Here is an 18,809-nt window from a genome sequence, read left to right on the forward strand (position 1 = left end):
CTGGCCAACATGGTGAAACCCCACCTCTACTAAAAATACAAAAATTAGCTGAGCGTGGTGGCACGTACCTGTAATCCCAGCTACTGAGAAAGCTGAGGCAGGAGAATTGCTTGGACCTGGGAGGCGGAGGTTGCAGTGAGCCGCGATCATGCCACTGCACTCCAGCCTGGCTGATAGAGCAAGACTCTGTCTCAAAAAATAAAAATAAAGTATCTTTTAAGATGGTGTTTTCTCCCATAGCTTTTGCAATTTAAAAATTTAGATAAAATTTATATAACATAAAACCATTTTAAATTATACAAGTCAGTGATTCCTAATATATTAACAATGTTGTGCAACCATCATCTTTAATTCCAGACATTTCTGTCATCTCATAAAGAAACCTCAGACCCATTAGGAGTCACTCCCAATTTCCCCCTTCCCTCACCTCCTGGCAACCATTAACCTACTTTTTATGTCTATGGATTTGCCTATTCCGGACATCGCATATCAATAGAATCAGACAACATGTGGCTTTTTGTGTGTGACTGTTTTCATTTAACGTAGTGTTTTCATGGTTTGTCCACATTGTGGCATATGTCTGTACTTGATTCTTTTTTTTATGGCTGAGTAATACTCCACTATTTGAGTATATCAAACTTTGTTTATCCATCCATCAGCTGATGAACATTTGCGTTGTTTCACTTTTTTGGCTATTATGAATAATGCTGATATGAACTTTAGGCTTTTGTGTGGACATGTTTTTTAATTCCATCTAGGAGTGGAATTGCTGAGTCACACGGTAACTATTTAATGTTTTGAGAAACCACTAACCTGTTTTTCACAGTGGCTACGTTATTGGTTTTGTTGTTATTGTTGTTGTTAAGCAATCATTTTATTGCTTGAGTACATAGATAAATTTATGCGACCAGGGCGGAGGCTGTAGATGATTCATATTTCCAATTGGGAGGGAGGACTCGCTTGGTCTTGTAATATCAAGCCAAATGGTGAATCCAGCTCTCTATCAGAATCAGATGGAATTTAGCATTCTTATCCTTTCTGTTCCTCTCAAGATGCTTTTGAACAGCAACTGCTTTCTTAATTAAATGGTAGAGATCCTCAGGGAGATCAGGAGCAAGTCCCTTAGACTTAAGATTTCTTAAGATTTTATTGCCTGTCACAAAACATACTTGTGCAACACTATGTGAATCTCTCAGGATCACACCAATTTGTGAAGGAGTCAGGCCCTTCTTGGCCACTTTGTAAATCTGCTCCTTCACGTCGTCAGATGTCAGCTTCAGCCAAGTAGGGGTGCCATGGCGATAGGGCAGCCAACCGGGACAGGCCCTTCCCAGGAGCATGCATGCGACCCATGATGGCGGCAGTCAGGCAGCGAAAAGCGTGGCCGCGTTATTAAACGTTCCCACCTGCAATGTAGGAGGGTTTCATCCCCTCCCATGTTCAAACCTCAGGATTCTCAAGGAGAAAGGGAAAGGACTGCCCAGGCAAGACCTGGAGAAGAAACACCTGTGCCTTTAAAATAGAGAGGACCGGTGACTTCTGGCCACTTGGCTTTCCGGTTGCCATGTGGTGTCTTGCCAACACCACAGCTGGAGGGCAGGGCACCCGTTCTAGACTAGGTCAGAGGTCAGCTGCGATCCATCCTCCCTCTGCCTCTTACACAGCCAAATGGTGCTGCTTCTAACCCTCATCACTCAGCTGCTTCTTACCCTAAGGCCTCCTTCTGGCACTGTTTGCCATCCAGCTGCTGTTCCAAGTTCTGCTCAAGTAGCTAACAGTGTCACGTTTCTAAACCATGCCTCTTGTAATATTTGAAACTCAAAGGAATTGAAAATGTCGGTGACGGTAGTCCCTAAGAACCCAGAGCCAAAGCACTACAGTCCCCATGTGGTTAAGCATTCCCTTGGGGGCTGGGTTCGTCCATCAACCCCCTTGGGCATGGCTTGTAGAAGGACTATCCTTATGATGTACTGGCTGTAACTCTCCAAGTCTGGCCAATTGAGTAAGGCATCCCTGAGTCAGAACACCTAGATCTGGATGGTACCTTCCTCTGCAGTACTAACTTCACAGAACTGCATTTTAGCAACCTTCGGAAACTCGTCCTGAGGTGCAAGGCTGTGCAAAGCAGCCACATTGCATTGCGATCCTTACATAAGTGCTTCCAGCTGCAAGGCAGGCCACCTCTGTCAGCCAGACTGTCCTCTCCAGTCTGCTGGCTCCATAGACCTTGGCACCAGGGTGGAAGCCACTTGCCTCCTACTACACATTGACACAGCCATACACATCAGGTCAGAGGGGTGTGGCTAATGCTGGAGTATTCCAGGCCCCAACAGCCGGGATGTTTTTCCAAGGAAAGGATGAGAGGGCAAGCAGCTGAGATGAGCTGGGACAGGCAGATGGGGAGGAGAGGAGCCAGGAGTGGGCCACCTGGCAACACCATCACCTCCGCCTCCTATGGCCTCTGAGCCTCCCTCCTGACCTGTTTCCTAGATTTCCTTTTTCTCCATGGATATTTAACCTAGTACTGTCCCAGCATGAGCCTTATACTGTGAATTCTGGTTCTTATTTGACCATGATGTGGCATTTGGCAAGTTAGCAAGTGTGGTTCACCCAAATATCTCAGGGGTGAGGATATGCACGAAGCACTTAGAACACCACCTGGCACATGGCACCTGCGAAATGTTAGCCATCCTCGATCCTGGGGCTACCATCAGGCAGGTCTCATCATGCCAGAAGGGAGCAGGAGACTCCTTTGGGGAGGTGGGACACTCCATTTTGCTTAAAAGCCAGTTTCCATCCTGTGCCTCAGGTAAGGACATTCCCTGAGAGTTGAGACCATTGAGGCCATTGCTCTTGGCTTGGAATGTAATGATAGTGACCTCGACTTCCTGACACAGCCTCTAACTGAATATCCGGCACGGGCTTGCCTCCAACTGTTTTCTGCATCTGATTTATGATATATGCCCTGTGGGAAGGAAGTTTCTGCTGACCTAATGCTTGCCCATAAAATGTGTTTTTAAAAATCAAGCGCAGACCTGATGAATCATAAAGTCATTCTGCCTCCGAGACTAATACAAAGTGGTTTCAGCAGCCCAAAGAGAGGGAAGGGATTGTGAAGGGACCACTGGTTTGCACTTATCATCTACTGAACATAATTGTTTTGAAGTTTTGGTTTTATGTGTTTGTGTTTTTAGGAGTCACAGGCTAACTTGTGCTCTGAACACATGATAAAGAGGAATTCTTCAGCATTTTGTTTTCTTCGGGAGGAAGAAAATAAATCCTTGGCCTGCATCCCCACTCTTCGCCCTATGCTAAGGCCACGAAGTCTATTGCTCTCATGACTTTAGGATTATATTTAGTAGCAACACTGATTTTGACATCCTCGTGTAGCCTGGATTCTTTGTTGTGTTCTACCTCCAAAGTGGGGTCTTCATCTTCCACCTAGCCTCCCTCTCTTGGAAGTAGGACCAAAACTTAGATTCCATGCTGTTGAGTAAGTATCCTATGAGTTGCATTTAAAGGCAACTTAGGAGTGAATTTAAAAACATTTCCTCAGGTCATCATTAGAACGGTGGTTCTTAATCTTGATACACATTAGCATTTTTTTCTTTCTCTTTTTTTTTTTTTGAGATGGTGTCTCACTCTATTACCCAGGCTGGAATGCAGTGGCAGCAATCTCTGCTCACTGCAACCTCCACCTCCTGGGTTCAAGCGATTCTTTTGCCTCAGCCTCCAGAGCAGCTGAGACTACAGGCGCAGGCCACCACACCTAATTTTTTTATTGTTAGTGGAGGCTAATTTTTGTATTTTTAGTAGAGGTGGGGTTTCACCATATTGGCCAGGCTGGTCTCGAACTCCTGACCTCAAGTGATCCGTCCGTCTTGGCCTCCCAGAGTACTGGGATTACAGGTGTAAGCCACTAGGCCCAGCCACCTGAAGGACTTTTAAAACTAGGAATGGGCCACGTGTGGCCAACTGAAGGACTTTTAAAACTAGGGAAGGGCGGCTGCATGGGATGGCTCACGCCTGTAATCCCAGCACTTTGGGAGGCCAAGGCGGGCAGATCACGAGGTCAGGAGATCAAGACCATCCTGGCTAACACGGTGAAACCCCGTCTCTACTAAAAATACAAAAAAAAAAGGTAGCCAGGTGTGCTGGCACACGCCTGTAGTCCCAGCTACTCAGGAGGCTGAGGCAGGAGAATGGCGTGAACCCGGGAGGCAGAGCTTGCAGTGAGCCGAGATCGCACCACTGCATTCCAGCCTGGGTGACAGAGCGAGACTCTGCCTCAGAAAAAAAAAAAAAAAATCTAGGCAGATCACAAGGTCAGGAGATCGAGACCATCCTGTCTAACACGGTGAAACCCCGTCTGTACTAAAAATACAAAAAATTAGCTAAGTGTGGTGGCGGGCACCTGTAGTCCCAGCTACTCAGGAGGCTGAGGCAGGATAACAGCTTGAACCCGGGAGGCAGAGCTTGCAGTGAGCCAAGATCGCGCCACTGCACTCCGGTCTGGGTGACAGAGCGAGACTCCGACTCAAAAAAATAAATAAATAAATAAATAAATAAATAAACAAACAAACTAGGGATGGGCTGGGTGTGGCGGCTCGTGCCTGTAATCCCAGCACTTTGGGAGGTTGAGGTGGGCGGATCACTTGAGGTCAGGAGTTTGAGACAAGCCTGGCCAACATGGTAAAACCCTATCTCTACTAAAAATACAAAAATTAGCCAGACATGGTGCCGTGCACCTGTAGTGCCAGCTATCCGGGAGGCTGAGGCAGGAGAATAGCTTGAACCCAAGAGGCGGAGGTTGCAGTGAGCCAAGATTGCGCCACTGCACTCCAGCCTGGGTGACAGAGCAAGACTCTGTCTCAAAAATAAAATAAAATAAAATAAAATAAAATAAAACTACAGATGCCCCTGTGAGCCCTAGAGGCTCAATTTGAGTGGCTTGGATGGGGCATGGCATGAGTAGGCTCTAAAAATTCCCTTGTTTGTTCAATTGTGCAACCAGGGTTGTGCATCTGGGGTTGTGAACCATTGCGTCAAACGAATATCTAATACTCAACCTTTTTATAATACTGCTCCATCTGAGCTCAGTCAAGCTAATTGACCCAGTTAAGATTTCTCTTAACTTTTAAGATACTTAAAATAAGGACACCCACTTGAATTAGATGAGTATCAACTTTTTATTTTTTAAAATTATTCATAGTCATAATTTAAAGAGCCAAATGGTTTAATAAGGTCTCTTAGGAAAAACAGCAGTGCCTAGTCTCCCCCAACTTCCCAGCCCCAGAGGTAACTACTTTTAATTATTATTGGTTTTTTTTTTTTGAGGCGGAGTCTCGCTGTGTTGCCCAGGCTGGAGTGCAGTGGCATGATCTCGGCTCACTGCAAGCTCTGCCTCCCGGGTTCACGCCATTCTCCTGCCTTAGCCTCCCGAGTAGCTGGGACTACAGGTACCCGCCACCAAGCCCGGCTAATTGTTTGTATTTTTAGTAGAGACGGGGTTTCACCATGTTAGCCAGGATGGTCTTGATCTCCTGACCTCGTGATCTGCCTGCCTTGGCCTCCCAAAGTACTTTTAATTATTTTAACTGATCTTTTTAGTATTTATCTCTATATCTTTAAATAGAATGCTTGGATGACTGTGTCTTGATTTTCAGTTTGGGACAGTATCAATTGTCTTTGTACTGTGATAAGTAGGGATTTAACTCTTTCATCTCCTCCTGCCCCATATTATCTGCCACACACACAATTTCTATTTCCCAACCCCACCCAATATAATTATATCATAAATTGTGTTAAATCAGTATCATTATTTACATTGACTTTGTATGCTATTCAGAGCTGAGTCATGTAATTAACTATGATAACTTTTCTGGCACCATTTTTTTCCTTGAGTTAATTGTCTTAATTTTTTTTACTTGACTTTTGACTAGCTTTCTGTAAACTTTCAGGAAACTATCTTTAAATTATCTAACAGTTATTTAAATCTCTTCTCAAGACATTTATCTACCTCAGGTATTCTGTATATTTTATCTTCCTGAAGAACTGTCTCCCATAGCCTTCTGATCTTCTCAAATCTGGACTGATTGTCCTCTGTGACTGCTATACAATTGTTATCCTGCAACATATCTTTGGTATCATTATCCTGGGATTTCTTTTGCTTTCCCCTATGTTGGATCTCTTGTTTCTGTATCCCTGGCCTTTCTCTTTCTTGGTTTGCTCCCTCATTTTGATGGAGCGTGTCCTCTAATATCTTTCTCACAATAGGTAGGAGGTAAATATTTGAAACCTTGTACATCTGAAATGTTTTTTATTCCACCTTCACAGTTGAATAATACTTTATCTGGTTATAACATTCTATTTTTAAAATTTTTTTAATTTTTTTATTTCCATAGGTTTTGGGGGAACAGGTAGTGTTTGGTTACATGAGTTCTTTAGTTGTGATTTTTGAGATTTTGGTGCATCCATCATATCTGGGTATAAAACTCTAGATCTCAGATTATTTCCCTTCAGAATTTTAGAGGCATTTCTCCATGTTATTTTATCTTCCAATATTAAAAACATTCTTCCATGTTATTTAGCTTCCAGTGTTGATTCCTGATTGTGTGTGTTATCTGTTTTCTCCTGTCCAGAAGCCTGTAGGTTATCTCTCTTTGAGCCCAGAGTTCTGAAATTTCCCGATGATATATGGGTATACTTTTGTCCATTGTGCTGGGCACTAGGTGAAGCTTTTCAATCTGGAAACCCATGTTCTTCCATTCTGGGAGATTATCTTGGTTCATTCCATTGACTTTCTTCTTACTGCTTTGCTGTTTTCTTCCTACTGCTATTACTATTTGGATGAGCTTCGTTGATGGTATCTAATTTTCTTATCCTTGTACCTCTATTTTCCATTCCTTTGTTTTGGCTTTTTTGTTTTGTTTTGTTTCAGCTAGATTTATCTTCCAGTTATTCTTTTGAATTTCTTATTTCTTTACATTCTTTGTTTCCTAGAGTTATTTTTTGTTCTCTGAATATTTTTCATAATATATTCCTTTTCTTTTGTTCCATGGATGCATAATATTATCTTTCTGTGGATATTAAATATACTCTCCTTGTAGTCTTCATTTATTCCAAATACTTCAATCCCCCCCATTTATTATTTTTTTTTTGTGCTTCATTTCTTTAGTGTTAGAGGTTTTCCTTGGATGTTTTGTTATCTTAGCATCTTGGCCTGTATCTAAGAGCAGGGCCTGAAATAAAATGCTGATTGAAAGCTTTGAAGGTATTTATTAGCATGCTTCACTATAGGGTGATCTGGTTGGTCTATGTGTTGGGGGATCTCAAAAGTTGTTATCCCAAGGTCCTTGGGAGGGTCAGAGTCCCTGAAGAAGACATTCTCAATCTCCTATGATTGGAGATCAAAACAGACAAAGAGCCAGGTTTGGTGGTACACCTGTACTCAGGAGGCTGAGGCAGGAAGATCACTTGAGCCCAGGAGTTTGAGGCTGTAGTATACTATAATCACACTGGTGAATAGCTGCTGCACTCCAGCCTGGGCAACATAATGAGACCCCATCTCTTAAAAAAAAAAAAAAAAAAAGTCCTGGCCAGGCGTGGTGGCTCACACCTGTAATCTCAGCACTTTGGGAGGCCGAGGCAGGTGGATCACAAGGTCAGGAGATAGAGACCATCCTGGCTAACGCAGTGAAACCCCATTAGTATCTCTACTAAAAATACAAAAAATTAGCCGGGCGTGGTGGTGGGTGCCTGTAGTCCCAGCTACTCAGGAAGCTGAGGCAGGAGAATGGCGTAAACCTGGGAGGCGGAGCTTGCAGTAAATCAAGATCGTGCCACTGCACTCCAGCCTGGGAGACAGAGCAAGACACCGTCTCAAGAAAAAAAAAAAGTCCTTGACCTCACAAAACCTATGTTGTAACTGGAAAAGACAGACAATGAATGGAATTAATAAATACAGTATGTCAGAAAGCAGTGTGTGCTATCGGAGGGAGGGGAAGAAAAGTGGAGTAAAGGGGATCAAGAGTAGGTAGGGAGGGGTTATCCTCATTGAAAAGATGAGATTTTTATAAACAGTTGAATGGAGTTAGCCAAGCAGATATCTGGGAGAAGAATATTCCAGGCAGATAGAAGAAAGAAGCATGCATGGTTGAGTGGTATAACGGCCAGTGTGGTCAGGAGCAGAATGAGCCAAAGGTACATGGCAGTCACTGAGGTGAGACAGGCAAGGGGCTGTGAGGGTGCAGATCATGTATAGCCCTCGGGACTGTAGTGAGGACTTTGGCTCTCACTCTAGGAGGAAGGGAGAACTAATGCAGAGTTTGGAGCAGAGTGGTGATCTGATGTGACTTAAATTTTAAGTATTGTCCTTTTGAGAATAGAGGGTGATGGGCAAGGGCAGAAACAGATTAGTAATGAGGGGCTGTTGTAATAATGCAGGTAGTGAATGATCATGGCATCATGAATGATCATCACAGCAGTGACACGTGTTCAAATTCTGGATATATTTTGAGGTTGGAAGTGATAGGATTTTCTGATGAATAAAAGACCGGAGTCAAAATGACAAGGATTTTGGCCAAGACAGCTGGAGGAACATAGTTGCCATTATGAGATGGAAAACACTAGGGAAGCAGAGGTGTCGGGGTACGGAGAGGACATCAAGTTCAGTTTTGGATTAACATAAAAGATTTGTGATTTAGGCCCAGAGCAGTGGCTCACACCTGTAATCTCAGAACTTTGGGAGGCCAAGGCGGGGTGAATCATTTGAGGTCAGGAGTTCGAGACCAGCCTGGCCAACATGGTGAAACCCCACCTCTACTAAAATTACAAAAATTACCTGAGCGTGGTGGTGGTCACCTGTAGTCCCAGCTACTCTGAAGGCTGAGAATCACTTGAACCCAGGCTGTGGAGATTGCAGGGAGCCAAGATTGTACCACTGCACTCCAGCCTGGGCGACAGAGCAAGACTGTCTCAAAAAAAAAAAAAAAAAAAAAAAATTGTGATTTAAAGAATCATCTTGGGCTGAGGGACCGAGTACTAATGGGGAGACTTGTTGGGAGGCTGTGCAATGTCAGTAGATCAAAAGAGTCCAGCAAAAAAGACCAGGAAGAAGCAACCAACTGAGGTAAGAGGAAAACCAAGAGTGTGGTGTCCTAGGGAGCCCAAAAAGAGAAGGGCATCCATGCCATTCATTCCATGATGGCCAGCTGCACTGTTTAGGTTCAGTAAATTACAACTGTACTTTCTTGAATAAACATATATATGTACAGTGGTTAAAAAACTTGGGTTTGAACTCTGTGGGTTCATTTATGTGCAGATTTTTTTCAACCAAATAGGAATAGAGGCCAGGTATGGTCTAAACCTTCACTGGAATTAAACTTTGACTTAAAATGCCAGGCATACACATCTTATTCAATGTAGTTCTCCCCCCTCACATACACTGAGTCCCTTAATTGCCCTTCAAAGAGAGTTTGGCCTTTCTAGTTCATCACTTGTCTTGAGCAATAATCTCCCATAAGCCCCTGTTCTTCTCTGTCACTGTATTTGTCATCTATTGTCTGTAAGTCTATGCCCCCATCCAACACACAAACACACATTAAGAAACTGGTGATAGTGGTGACTGAGAAAGGGAATATAATAGCTACAGACAGCCTCAGAGTCACATCATTCCAAAAAACCAAAGGCCAAAGAAAACATCTCTCAGCATATGCAAGTAAAGGTTTTTAGAGAGAGTCTCTGATTGGCCTTACTGGTCACATGCAAGTCACTGTGGCCAAGGAGATGGGGCAATGTGATTGGTCAACGGAGTCATGCGTTCAGTCTTTGGCCAGAGGGTAGTAAGTACTGTGATTGGGAGGCCTTTTGAAGACCACAGGATGTCAGAAGATTCTCTAAGAGAAAGAGGTGACGTTACCAGAAGTGGGTAAGGAATGCTGGCATCCCAAACCAATAGATGTATACTGTTACAGGACCAACAGTTTTGTATGCCCACTGTGAGGTGACATACCAATACACCAAGACAGCAAGGTTTGCAGCAGAGAAAGACTTCAATGATTGCAGGGTGGCTGAGCAAGGAGATGGAAGGAGACCCTCAAATCCATCTCTGAGGAGTTCTGCCCTGGGGTTTTTAAGAGAATTATGAAGGGCAAGGGGCTAGAAAATTGTGGTTGTTGATTGATCAAAGAAGGGGTATGAAAATCAGAACGTGGAAACTGCGTTCTTTGAGTCAACTGCTTGTGGGGTCCTTTAGACCAGCCAATGTCACTAGTTTCACTGGTATGCAAAACCTGAAAGAATATATCAAAGAGAAAACTTAATATTTCATAATGTTCAAGTTGTTATCTATAGAGCAGTTAAGGGGAACTATAGGGCTTATGTGATTATAGTATAACAGGTACCAAACAACTATGAGGAAGCGGGTCAGAGAGCAAGCTGACTGAATAATCCTGAATGTGCTGCAAGCATAGTTTATTTTTGTTTCTTTCTCTCCCTTATTCCCAGATTAATTTTATAAAGTTTTTTGTTTGTTTGTTTGTTTGAGACGGAGTCTCACTCTGTAGCCCAGGCTGGAGTGCAGTGGTGCAATCTTGGCTCACTGCAAGCTCTGCCTCCCGGGTTCACACCATTCTCCTGCCTCAGCCTCCCAAGTAGATGGGACTACAGGCGCCCGCCACCACGCTCAGCTTATTTTTTGTATTTTTAGTAGACACGGGGTTTCACCGTGTTAGCCAGGATTGTCTCGATCTCCTGACCCTGTGATCCGCCCGCCTCGGCCTCCCAAAGTGCTGGGATTACAGGTGTGAGCCACTGCGCCCGGCCAATTTTAAAAGTTTATAGGGACAGTTTCATTAACAGAGTCCCATTCATTTATGCAACAAACATCCATGGAGAGCCTATATGGACCAGGTGTTTTACCAGGACATTTCATGTATGCCTATTTCAACTAATTCTCTCAATAGCCCTGTGCAGTAAGAAATATTAAGAAATATGTTACAGGTGAAAAAATCGAGGCTCAAACTATATGCCACACAAGATTGCAAAGCAAGCCATCTTTGGAGTTTTGACACAATGACTTATTTTCTGGCTTTAAGCCAAGATTCCTCCTGCTCTATTAATCAAGATGAGTCTATAGTTGTTAAGTCTTTAGCAGGAGGCAGGAAAGGGCTAGCTAATAGGTGGTAGGAAGCTAGGAGGAGAAGGTGAGTTGAGGGTAAGGAAATCTGAGCTTGACCTCACCAGACCATCTCTAAAGCACATGTTAAATTCCAATAAGAAACTCAAAACACAACTGGAAGGATCTCACTCTGCAGATCTCATGGTTTGGCTGCCCCATACCCATTCCCAACTTCTTTCTTTCTTTGACTCTACATTTGGAATTGGAAAAGCCAAACATTTGCATTCTCAGCCACCTTTGCAACTAAATGTGGCCATGTGACACATTCTGGCCAATTATATATTAGCAAAAGTCTGTTGGGAAGTTCTGAGAAATCTTTTGCTTTTTTAATATAAAGGGATGAACAATACCAGCATGATCCTTTCTTCCTTCTCCTTACCTTGAATACGGATTCATATGGATGAATATGTAATAGTAACAGATAACGTAGTATGAATATGTAACTGTAATAGTTGCCTTGAACCCATAAGGGAAAGGCAAAATAATCACAGATATTATCCCTGATATATATTTTTTATCCCTGATAATTTTTAGCCACTGAACCAACATCAGAAGCTGCATGTCTCCTAAATTTTTGCTACATAAGAAAAATGAATCTTTTCTTTTAAATGAGGTTTTTTTTTGTTTTGTTTTGTTTTTTGAGACAGAGTTTCCCTCTTGTTGCTCAGGCTGGGGTGCAATGGCACGATCTTGGCTCACCGCAACATCTGCCTCCCAGGTTCAAGCGATTCTTCTGCCTCAGCCTCCCAAGTAGCTGGGATTACAGGCATGCGCCACCATGCCTGGCTAATTTTGTATTTTTAGTAGAGATGGGGTTTCTCCATGTTGGTGAGGCTGGTCTTGAACTCCCAACCTCAGGTGATCCGCCCACCTTGGCCTCCCAAAGTGCTGGTATTACAGGCATGAGCCACTGCGCCTGGCCCAAGATTCTTTTTTTTTTTTTTTTTTTTTTTTTTTTTTTTTTTTTTTTTTTTTTTTTTGAGACGAAGTTTCACTCTTGTTGCCCAGGCTGGAGTGCAATGGCACGATCTAAGCTCACTGCAGCCTCCACCTCCCAGGTTCAAGAGATTCTCCTGCCTCAGCCTCCTGAGTAGCTGGGATTACAGGCATGCGCCACTACGCCTGGCTAATTTTTTGTATTTTTAGTAGAGACAGGGTTTCTCCATGTTGGTCAGGCTGGTCTCGAACTCCCAACCTCAGGTGATACGCCCACCTTCGCCTCCCAAAGTGCTGGGATTATTAGGCCTGAGCCACCGTGCTTGGCCCAAGATTCATTTTTAATAAGGCTCTAGGCAGAATGATTTTTTTTTTTCTGTTACTTGCAGCCAAATATCCTCCTAACATACATGTCTGCTGGCAGTAGGTGCTTGACCAATGTTTGGCTGAATTCAATGTTTATTTGGGGATGAGAGCTTTGAGCTCATGGATGTCATGTCTGCAATCATGTCATCTCTGAGTGGGGAAAAACTGAATATCTTCTTGGCGTCTTCAGAATATCTGTAGAAAGGGATTAGGAAAACCAAGAAGAGCTTTTCTTAAAGGGAAGCAAATGAAGATACCAGAGGAGCTTGGGGAGAACAAGAAAATATCAGCGTCATGGCAATAAAAGAACACCTGAAACCTCACCACACTCAATGCCACGTTTTCTCTTTACAAGCTCAGAGTTTTATAGTATTTGGACAACAAGGGGAGGCATCTGTTAAAGCAGCAGGAGAGAAAAAGACCCAAGAGGTCTGGCAGAGGTTGTCTCTAAAGCACAGTTGTATCCATGTTTGCTACTTCCTTGTTATACATGTTGAACCAAAATAATAATCACCCTGTAATCTGTGCTCCCGAGGTAGATCGTCCTGGAATGAAGGTTTTAACAGGGAGCAAAAGAATGTGTAAAAAATAAAGCTTATTTTATTCTAAAAATCAAACACTGAAGCTTTCTAAAAACAAATGCAGTTCAGCATGATTGTAATTATATGTTTCCATTGCCCCAAAAAATCAAGCAGCTAGAGCAAGAGTAAATTTGATTTAAAAGATATGTATTTAGCACCAACTGCACATTCAGAACAGGCCCAATCTGGCTAAGAAGTTGGTTTCCTACTGAAAAATCAGGTCAGATAAAGAGAGATGAGGGCTATCACCCACCCACAGGATTGTGTCATTCATGTACCTTTAGAAACTGGAGTTTCCCCCAGTGGAGATAGACCAGCTATTCAAGGGGAGAAGAGCATTTCTCAGAATCAGTTGTCAGGGCTGGGTGTGGTGGCTCACACCTGTAATCCCAGCACTTTGGGAGGCTGAGGTGGGCAGACCACCTGAGGTCAGGAGTTCAAGACCAGCCTGGCCAACATGGTGAAACACTGTCTCTACAAAAATACAAAAAGTAGCTGGGCATGATGGCAGGTGCCTGTAATCCCAGCTACTCAAGAGGCTGAGGCGGGAGAATTGCTTGAACCCGGGTGGCAGAGGTTGCAGTGAGCCGAGACTGCGCCATTGCACTCCGGCCTGGGCAACATGGTGAGACTCCATCTCAAAAAAAAGAAAAGAAATCAGTTGTCAGGAGGGAGAAGTTGGGTATTCTGTGGTTTGACAACTCTCACAAGTGCAGTCTTTACCACAGCTATTTATATTTTTAAAGCTGCTTTCCAGTAACTGAGCAAACCCTCAAGGTTGGCAATTGTCCTGGGAGGCCTGCAACTACCAAGACCCTTCTGCCGAGGCTCACAGCTGGCTCCACCAGGAGGTGGGAGGTGTGGTGGGCTGGATTTTTTTAAAGGGGCCAAAAGATAGTAAAAAGCAATGTAGTGAGTGAGGGAGGGAGTACCCCGTAGGCTAAATACAGCCTGGTTACCTGGCACAGTCTGGGCCACAGCCTGGGACATGCCAGGCATCTGAGCTGCCTGATGAGGGGCACTCAGACACAGCCCTGCCCTCCCAACACAACCTGCTGCTGGGAGCTGCAGAGATGAGAAGCAGCTCTCAAACAAATCCTAAGTAACTCTGGCTCTCTCTCTGTGTGGGATAGGCAATGCACCCTAGGCTATTGCTTGCAGTGAGGTAGAGCGCTAAGCAGTCCCCAGGAGCCCTGGATATGCAGCGGCAGAAAGTCTGCCTTTGCCTCTAGACTCACAGTGTTGGTCTACTGGGAACCCAGCGTGCTTGGCTTGCTGCTTTTCTGCTCCTAAAGGAGAGAACAACGGAGAACAGAGGCACCTGGGCATCTCAAGATTGCTGGTGTGTTTCCTCCTTTGAGCAGAATTTAAATTCTCAACCTGAACTCTTCATCTGTTGAAACCAGAGATTCCAATTACTTATTCATTTATACAAATGTAGAATTGGGTCCCTGTAATTTTTTTTTTTTTTTTTTTTTTTTTTTTACAACTCAGTCTTTTTTTTTTTTTTTGAGATGGAGTTTTGCTCTTGTTGCCCAGGCTGGAGTGCAATGGCACAATCTCGGCTCACCGCATCCTCCGCCTCCTAGGTTCAGGCGATTCTCCTGCCTCAGCCTCCCGAGTAGCTGGGATTACAGGCATGTACCACCATGCCTGGCTAATTTTGTATTTTTATTAGACACGGGGTTTCTTCATGTTGGTCAGTCTGGTCTCGAACTCCAACCTCAGGTGATCCACTCGCCTCAGCCTCCCAAAGTGCTGGGATTACAGGCATGAGCCACTGTACCCAGCCAACTCAGTCTTCTTTATACCTAAGTTTTTCAAATTCCCAGCCTATATAACAACATATCTTTAAAATATATTTAAAATACAGGTCGGGGGCAGTGGCTCACGCCTGTAATTCCAGCACCTGGGGAGGCCAAGGCGGGCGGATCACTTGAGGTCAGGAGTTCGAGACCAGCCTGGGCAAAATGGCAAAATCCCATCTCTACTAAAAATACAAAAAGTAGCCGGGCATGGTGGTGGACGCCTGTAATCCCAGCTACTCTGGAGGCTGAGGCAGGAGAATTGCTTGAACCTGGCAGGCAGAGGTTGCAGTGAGCCAGATTGCACCACTGCACTCCAGCCTGAGTGACAGAGCAAGACAAGACTCTGTCTAAATTTAAATATATATATATGTATATACATTTAAACATTTATAATAGGCTGTATAAATGACTCAATACTTCATGTCGCCATCTAAAATTACCATTATGATTCTACACCTCTGCTGGAGGGAATGGAAATCGGTACAGTCACTTTTTCTTTTAATATTTTTAGACTTTTTTATGAACAATTTCAAAAATACAAATTTAGAGAAAATAACATAGTGACTCCCTCACATACCCATCACTCAGCTTAAATCATCATCAGCTTACAGCCAACCTTGTTACATCTCTACCCACATTCACTCCCCATCTCTTCCTATGAGCAAAGCTCAGCATCTCCAGGCAAGTGCCTGAGTCCTCTGATATGAGCACAGTGGTCTTCAATATGTTCCTCGCTTTCTAGTATGACAGGATGTTCCAGGTTCATCCCGTACCTTTGCTGCCCCAGACTAGAATGAGCTGTTTCCTTTCCATGGACAATAGTACTTACAGAACATAATCTAGGTTCCTGGGGTGCTATTCGTCCTAGGATGGTCACTGTTGCTAGGTTACGATGCCCACTTTGGAGTTCTTCTCAGGGTCTGTTAGACACTTGGACTCGCATGACTACAACATGACATGCTTGGCACTAACTCTTTATTTTGAGATGAAGTTTTGTTCTTGTTGCCCAGGCTGTTGTGCAATGGTGAATCTCGGCTCACTGCAACCTCCACCTCCCGGATTTGAGAGATTCTTTTGCCTCAGCCTCCCGAATATCTGGGATTACAGGAGTCCGCCACCACGCCCGGCTGAGTTTTTGTATTTTTAGTAGAGACACGGTTTCATCGTGTTGGCCAGGCTGGTCTCGAACTCCTGATCTCAGGTGATCTACCCGCCTCGGCCTCCCAAAATGCTGGGATTATAGGCGTGAGCCACCGTGCCTGGCCTAATTTAATTTAGAATAAGGATGCAAAGGCATGAAACAGCATGCCAGCTGCATGATGGCAGGTGTCTCTCTAGCTCCTTTTTCCCAAGTAGGGTTGCCAGATAAAATACAGGATACCCAGTTAAACTGAAATGTCACATAAACAGCAAATTAAAGCCTTATTCCAATGAGAAACTGATATTTCTAGTAGGAGTCTCATGGGAATAGCTTCCTTGTCTCCTCAAGGGGCATGCCCAGCTCCCCGAGTCAAGATTCAGAACTCCAGAGCCACAGCTTCCCACCAGATACTTATGATTCATTCACGGCCCTCGCTGTCCAGATGAAGTGGATCATTTTTACAACGAGCATTGTTGCCTGGTAACACAGCCGACGTTCCACCTTTATCAGGTTTCCAGGAGAACAGAGCTAGAAAGAAAATGCCAAGAGAATGAGAAATGAAGTTTTAAGATCAATTATTAGAGGGACTGTTTTTTTAATGAGAAATTAGGATTTTTTTTTTTTTTTTTTTGCCCTCTACATATATAGGCCTTTTTACTGGTCAGAGCTAGGAATGTAGAGAGAGAGTTGGTAGGTAGGTAGATAAATGATGGATATTGAGATTAATAATATGCAAAATTATAATCAGCCTAGATGACTTACAAGAGGGGAATGGTAAAATCATGATATAACAAAAGGGTAGAATATTATATGCTGTTGTTGATTACATAGGTTTACAAATAATTTTTAAAGATGAAAACCAGCAGATTTATATAATCTTAAGTCATCTTCTCACAAATGCTTATTTAGTACCTACTGTGTGCTTCGAGCTATTCTAGGCATTTGGGGTGCATCATTGAACAAAACTGACAAGGATTCTGCCTTCTTGGTGCTTATATTGAGGGGCGATTGAGAGATGCACAGTAAACATGATACATAAGGAAACTGTATAGAGGGGAAAGGTGGTAAGTGTTGAAGAAAACAAAATAGAACAGGATAGGGAAGCTGGGGTGCCAAGGTGTTGGGGGAGGGCAGGCTTCAAGGCTTCAGGCTGAGTAAGGCGGGGGGTGTTCAAGGCCAGAGGACTCAGCCACAGTCTGGAGGAGGCATGGCCTCAGCCGCCAAATTTATATTTTAACTTCTATGTTATGTATACCCATACGTAGATTCTTTACATATTTCATATATTTTCATAGAAAAGGGACTAGATAAAACACCAAAATGTCAACAGTGGCTCTCTGTGGAAGGTAGGATTGTGGTAATTTTTTTTAATGGGATCTTTTTTATAATTTGCCTCGCTTGCTAAATTTTATGACATGAATAGGCACAGTTTTATTATCAGTAATAAAGCACATGCATTATTACATGTTTTTAAAAGCAGAGCGAATCTACTCTCTAATCTTAGGAAGGGTTTTCTGTCAGGGGCAGCGTGTGGTTTGCAGGCAAGGAGCGGCACTCGACCTCTCTGAGGAGAAGGCGTTCTTCCACAAGGGGGCGCCTGGCTTTAAGGCAAGGAGGCGACTGAGCCCTGATTTTGGGAGTGGGGTTTTAGGGGAGGAGTGTGCCATGGGTACATCTTGGGTGTAGCTCCACCAGTGCGCCTAAGAACCACACTCAAAGCGGTTTGAAAGCTTTTGGCCCTCTAATGCCTGCCTCTTTGGTCACTGATAACGTACAAGTCGATGTTCCCTGAACCGAGCCGGTAGAGTATAGGAGGTTTGCACTCCGCAAATGCAAGGAGGAAGAGTGTTCTCCTCGCCCTTGTAGGGAGTTCGCATCCAACCAGAGAGACCAGACTCAGGGTTACCCATGTACGGTGCAAAGACCTGTGGAGCGAGGGAAGACCCCAGGGAGACCAATACATGCAGAAGCAAATGTGAGTCGGTGAGAGGTCCTCAGATGCTTGGGAGATGAGTGCACGCAGAGGGAAGGGACCTGGGGCAGGAGAGCAGGTAGAGGTGGAGAGATGCCAAGGCCAGTTGTGTGGGGAGACGTAGATAGTGCTGGGAAAAGCAATCGACCTGATGACACTGGAGATTTTGCAACCTAATGACCCCAAGGACTAAGTTGCCAGGAATTGCACTCCTGGCCCAGGTCTCTTAGCAAACCTGACCTACGTGAACCCAAAGAGAAGTCTGTGGCTCGCAGCCAGTTTGGCTTGCAAGTTTTCTGGTCTGAGGGAAGCTGGATGCATCCCCCACCTCCACTAACTAAGGCTTGCTTCACTGCATGCCTGGGAAAACCGAGTGACAGGCCCTGGCCAGAGGACTGCGAAACAAAGCTGGATAAGACATACCCCCAAGGGAAAATGTACCTTGTACCAACACAAGGTGCTATGGGAAGAGAGAAGAGAACCACCCAACCCGATCTGAGAGGTCAGGGAGGGCTTCCTGGAAGACATGGCACTTGAGCTAATCAGGAAGGACATTTGAGAGTTTTCAGAGAGGAAAGGGTTCCATGCAGAGGGGACAGTACGGTAGCAAGAGAGAATGGGCCATCTATCCATGCAAGTAGCTCGGTATGTCTGGAGCCTGGGGTGAGTGTGTGGAAGTGATAAGAGATGATGCTGGGCTGGGCACGGTGGCTCATACCTGTAATCCCAGTACTTTGGGAGGCCGAGGTGGGTGGATCACGAGGTCAGGAAATCGAGACCATCCTGGCTAATATGGTGAAACCCCGTCTCTACTAAAAATACAAAA

General features: G+C 44.2%; 1 protein-coding gene across 1 annotated transcript; it reads right to left on the reverse strand.

Annotated features, from left to right (window-relative positions):
* Positions 1-929: 929 nt before the first annotated feature.
* On the reverse strand, positions 930-1,340 carry LOC115835387 (40S ribosomal protein S13-like). The gene has a single exon (XM_030813793.1). The coding sequence runs from the start codon at positions 1,338-1,340 to the stop codon at positions 975-977; it is 366 nt and encodes a 121-aa protein (XP_030669653.1). The 3' UTR covers positions 930-974.
* Between the last annotated feature and the right edge of the window lie 17,469 nt (positions 1,341-18,809).

Source organism: Nomascus leucogenys, chromosome 6 (genome assembly GCF_006542625.1).
Source record: "Nomascus leucogenys isolate Asia chromosome 6, Asia_NLE_v1, whole genome shotgun sequence".
In the NCBI taxonomy this organism is placed as follows: domain Eukaryota; kingdom Metazoa; phylum Chordata; class Mammalia; order Primates; family Hylobatidae; genus Nomascus; species Nomascus leucogenys.